The 5582-nt window shown below is 39.0% G+C and overlaps 1 protein-coding gene across 1 annotated transcript; it reads left to right on the top strand.

Moving 5' to 3' along the window:
• Positions 1-370: 370 nt before the first annotated feature.
• Positions 371-2116, top strand: LOC311588625 (14-3-3 protein epsilon-like). Its single transcript, XM_084766488.1, has one exon. The coding sequence runs from the start codon at positions 500-502 to the stop codon at positions 1187-1189; it is 690 nt and encodes a 229-aa protein (XP_084622614.1). The 5' UTR covers positions 371-499; the 3' UTR covers positions 1190-2116.
• The last annotated feature ends 3466 nt before the right edge of the window (positions 2117-5582 follow it).

Raw genomic sequence — 5582 nt, 5'->3', positions numbered from 1 at the left:
CCCACACACCTCGAAATTCTACCTCATATCTGATGACCTTTATTAGTACCTTAGTTTTATTCTTAAATTCCACACTTTTCTGTCCTCCTGAACTTCAAACTGAATCTCTCCTCCATATTCCTCTCCATTTCTCTCCCTCCCACCAACCCCTCTCTCTCAATTTCCCCTCCCTTCACCTTCTATATATTTTTCTTCTCGATTTCAGTAGTAGCAAGCTTGATTTTCCCTCATCTTTCATTATAGTTTTCATGACTACCACTTTTTGGTTGTGGTCTCTGACTATATCTGTTTTCCTCAAGTTATTCTTGTCCCATTCAAATAACTGAAAAAGCATCCACATAGATTAAAGAAACAGGGGAGAGATTCGGAGACGCTATCTGCTTCCATCCGTCACGCAGACCCTGCCGAAGCTGCTGCAGCTATAGATGATCAGGAGGATCTGGTGTACCAGGCGAAGCTGGCAGAGCAGGCCGAGCGACACAACGAAAGGTTGGAATCAATGAAGAAAGTAGCAGGGATGGACATGGAGCTGACAGTTGAAGAACGACACCTTTTATCTGTTGCATATAAAAATGTGATTGGAGCCAGAAGAGCATCCTGGAGAATAATCAGCAGCATTGAACAGATGGAAGAAAACAAGGGAGGAGAGGACAGACTAAAGATGATTCGGGAGTACCGGCAAATGGTTCAAACTGAGCTCAAGTTAATCTGCTGTGACATCCTGGATGTACTGGACAAAAACCTCATTCCAGCAGCGAACACTGGCGAGTCTAAGGTTTTCTATTATAAAATGAAAGGGGACTACCACAGGTATCTGGCTGAGTTTGCCACAGGACATGACAGGAAGGAGGCAGCAGAAAACAGCCTTGTGGCTTACAAAGCTGCTAGTGACATTGCAATGACAGAACTTCCTCCAACGCACCCCATTCGTTTAGGTCTTCCTCTCAACTTTTCTATATTCTACTATGAAATTCTTAATTCCCCTGACCATGCCTGCAGGTTGGCAAAAGCAGCTTTTGATGACGCAATTGCAGAACTGGACACACTGAGGGAAGACAGCTGTAAGGACTCTACACTCATCATGGAGCTGCTACGTGATAACCTGAGGTTGTGGACCTCAGACATGCAGGGTGACGGTGAAGAGCAGAATAAAGAAGCGCTGCAGGATGTGGAAGATGAAAATCAGTGAGACATAAGAAAAGCCAACAGGAGAAACCATCTCTGACCACCCCACCCTCTCCGCCCCTCCCCTGGGAGGTTCCCCATTGTCACTGAGAACCACTAAATTTGACTTTTACATTTGGTCTCAGAATTTAGGTTCCTGCCCTGTTGTTTTTCTTTTCTTTTTCCTTTTTTCCCCTCCCCTCCCCTTTTTAAAAAACAAACAAACAAACACAGTTTTCAGAAGTTCTTAAGGCAAGAGTGAATTTCTGTGGATTTTACTGGTCCCAGCTTTTAGGTTCTTTACGACACTAACAGGACTGCTTAGAGGCTTTTTCAGCATTACTGTATTGTCTCAGGCCACTTGTGGCAAATCATAGAAATGGAAATGACATTTGAAAGCCATTAGACTTCTAAGTGATGCATCTCAGAAAGATTAATCACCCAGTAGAGGCATATGTGCTGTCATTTTCCCTTTTTTAAATTGTTTCAATTGAATTTTATACCAATGTTTAAGCTTAACTGGGTGTTAGCTTGAGGTGTTTGGGGGAGTTGTTGTAATGGTTTTGCTGCAAAATGTGTTTGGAACTCTGATGAAGTGTTGCTGAAAAGTATGGTGCTGGTAACAGTTCAACAATCCGTGGCTGCTCATTCTTGCCGACTCCTCCCCCTTTGAAGCAGGTTAGCATTGAAGGTGGTGTGGAAGCCTGCATGCATGTTCAACTCTGTCCTCCTCCCTCGCTCCTCCCTCCCTCCTCCCTCCCTCCCTCCTCCCTCGCTCGCTCAACCTCTTCTGTTCAGAATGTGTACCTTGAAGCTAATTTGTACTACTGGATATCTGACTGGAGCCACAGATGCAGATCTGTATTGTTCTTACTGAAACACAGCATGGAATTAACATTAAACTTAAATAAAACAAACCTAAATTAAAAATGCCAAAAAAAGAATAAAGAAGCAGGGTGCTTTATTCAGAGACAAAGTAAAATTTTATGACAGATACACGGCAAAATAGTAGATGTCTCCCAATGAAATTTTTCAAAGTTCAATGGTACTTCCTAGGGTTTCATTCTATTGGTCTGATAGGAGGGGGAGTTGGTTGTTAATGGGTAGCATGTGTGTGATTTTGTTTGATAGGCTTTTTGCAGTGCATATATCTTTCCCCTGCTGAATCTGTGGGTGAAACTCATGGCAAATCATGTACAGACATCAAATATTAAATAGGATATTTTTCATAAAATTTCTCTTGGAGCACAGAGTTTACAGCATGTACCCAAAACCAGTCAAGATTGGTTTGAGAAACTACTACTATCATACTAAATCTTTCAAGAGGTATTTGTTAACAAGGGCATCACTAAATGCTGCTATGGTGCCATAGTTGGAGTGAAAATCAACTAGGAATGTTTAGTGTGGACAAAATAGCCTTTTCTGGAAAAGAATAAACCCATTCGTTATCCATCACCAAATGGTAATATCTGAAACATACAAACAAGTAACATTACACATACCATGCTGATTGCACATATATAATTAGAAATACATATTAATATAAAAATTTACATATGTATACATGTTTATAACAACAATGAAAGAAAAAGAGGCCATACGTTTAAGAAAGGAACTCTGGTTCCCCATATTTGACCATGTCTCCTGGATGAGGAGGCTTGGTGGCAGTCAGAGGAAGGATAACAGGCTACCAAGAAGAGACTTGATACCCTATGAGCGTATACAGGGGGAGGAGGTCCCCCTAAGTCACAGTCATAGGGGAGGAGAATAGGGGGAAAGCTGGAGTCAGGGAGGAGTGGGAGGATATAAGGGATGGGATAACAATTGAGATGTAATATGAATAAATTAATAAAATATATAAAAATAAAAAGGAAAATAGGAACAGGGAGTTAATATTTGAGGTCTTGCGGGAAGGATGGGGAAGGGAGAAGTAAGTTATTATGTTATTATCTGGAAAAGCCTAAAAGGACCTATATATGGTAGCCAAACCCCACAATGAGCAGAGTATTATGCTGGCTACTGAAAAAGTTAAAGAAAAATTTTCAAATTGTCATCAATTAGTCTTGCAAGGTTGAATATGGGTCTGCAGTCAGATGAAAACATCATGGAAGGATATTTAGGCTGCAAAATTATCAGGATGGATAGAGAGGTCATTTCATCAGTTAACTAATACTACGAGGTCCCTTTTCCATATTAATGGATGTTACTGAAGCCTTAGCAAAACCCTTCTCTCTTTTATGTCTTTCTTTTCTCTGCTCCCCTGTTCTCTTTGCTTATGGAATGTATTATATGTCTGCTGTTTACCTTCTCCTTAGTCTATGGATGAGGATTATGCGATTTCAATTTTTTCCATAAGGATATCTATTATTTTGTATGCTAATTAAAAATGTGTGGCCTACAATGAATTTAGATCACTATAGCCTGGCAAGACAGACATGCCAGGCTATGGAGGAAGAGGTTACAGATAATACAGATGAGACTTGATAGCCTGAGGTCAGATATTAAGGGAAAATGGCTCTCCTGTTTGAGAACTGTGGGAAGGAGGGAGAGGAGATGAGGGAGGCAGAGTGATTGGTAGGGAATGAGGGAGGGGTCTACAATCAGGATGTGAAGAATTTAAAGTACAGAACAAGCAGGTAACTTATATTGCTAATTCCATGATACGGGACTAGCTCTGAGTCTGGCTAAAACATGAAAGTCTATGCATAGACAATGATTCTTGTTGACTAAAGAATCCCTAAGAATTATTATTAGATGTCATTCTTCATATGGCATGAGTGAAGATTTACGGATGTCTTCTTTTCCTGATTATACAAAGAGCAGAAATCCAGCCTTAATTGTTCCATGCTTCACACACACCTTTTATATCCTTATAATTTTAGGACTGTATAATGCTTGTGAGAAATTATATGCTTTCAAAACAAAAGAAAAAGACACTGACATTGGATCAGACCTGACAGGATGCATTCCTCACAGCATACTGGACATTGACATCCTGTATGGAGAAAGGGGTTGAAAAGAAAAAAGGGGAAATATAGAAACGTACAGGGAAGATAGAACAAAAAGTAGATTAGTGAATCTACTCCTCAACTTAATGCCTCAATTGTCACTAACAAGAAATTTTTATTCATTGATATAGAATTTTTTATATAGATGCAAAACAAGTTCTAGATACAGTGGTATAGAATTCAAATGTAAGATTATTCTTCACACACAGACACAATATATATAGAAAGGGAAGGTCTTCAAAAGCCCCAGAGACATGCAGAATATGGCATTTAAAATGTTTTTATTACTTTAATGATTCATTGACAATGCGACAGGTGAACTCCTGACAACACCCAACCTACTACAAAGAAGATGATAAGCATCAAATAACCTCTTTATGGAGATAACTTCAAATGTGGGAAACTAGCCACTGTAAAAAGGTCCTCATTTCTTCCACAGACAGAATTCTGCCTTTAAAAAGGGCAAGCTTGTATGCAGGCAGAGTCAGCAGCCAAACTCTGCCAAGACAAGGAAATCAAGTCCTCAGTAGTTCCTGCCTCACAAATATGTCTGTCAGATATATTGGGCCAGAAAGCTGAAGAAGATTCTCCAATGTTATAGAGAGTTTTGGGTGACTATTCAGGTAGAAAACTATCTCTGTCATCTTTTCATTTGGAAAGCTACTAACATGCTCTCCCAGCATACTCAGAAAATCAAGTTTACTCCTCAAGTCTCTGAGGGAACTGAAGACCAGATAACTTAGTTGCACAATGAAGCTTAATTGCTTAGGGGTTAAGATGTTTTTAGGTCTAGATAGGTGTTCTAAGCTGATAATGACAATATGTGATGGAGATTGATTTACATTCAGAAATTTAGATGCATCAAGATAAGAAAGATGTCTTCTTTAAGGTTGTCAAATACAAATAGCCAAAACACTAAGGATGTAATAACATTTATGTAATTCCTGATTGTGTCACAGTTCTTCTTGCCATAGGTACTCTATTGTATATATGTGTTATAATATAGATAGAAATATACAAAAATAAAATAATTTTAAAAAGTACATAATCAAAAATGTGTGGCCTAGACAGTCTAGGGGGTGCATCTTTAATTCCAGCACTTAGGAGGCAGAACAGGCAGATCCTGTAAGTTTGAGGTAAGTCTGGTCTATGTAGAGAGTTTCAGGCCAGCCAGGGAAACCTAGTTAAAGTCTATCTCAAATGAAAATCGAAGAATGTGGCAAGAGCAAGTTTTCTATCCCAATGTTGACCCAAATTCGAATAAACTTCACCTTTATTTATATAGTGAATTTTAAACTTTTTCATTTTCATTATTCTCTCATCCCCTCCCATTTGTAGAAAACATTATTCTTCTCAAGAGTTTTATCACCATCATTTTTAATTTCAAACATGTAGAATATTTTACTATAT

This window comes from Acomys minous, assembly GCF_964271855.1.
Source record: "Acomys minous genome assembly, chromosome: 17".
Classification (NCBI taxonomy): domain Eukaryota; kingdom Metazoa; phylum Chordata; class Mammalia; order Rodentia; family Muridae; genus Acomys; species Acomys minous.
The sequence above is the reverse complement of the archived record's forward strand: the minus strand, read 5'-3'. Positions and strand labels throughout refer to the sequence as shown.

Bases quoted from the DNA above. Each gene is read 5' to 3' on its own strand.
- LOC311588625 (XM_084766488.1), top strand. From the start codon at position 500: ATGAAGAAAGTAGCAGGGATGGACATGGAGCTGACAGTTGAAGAACGA.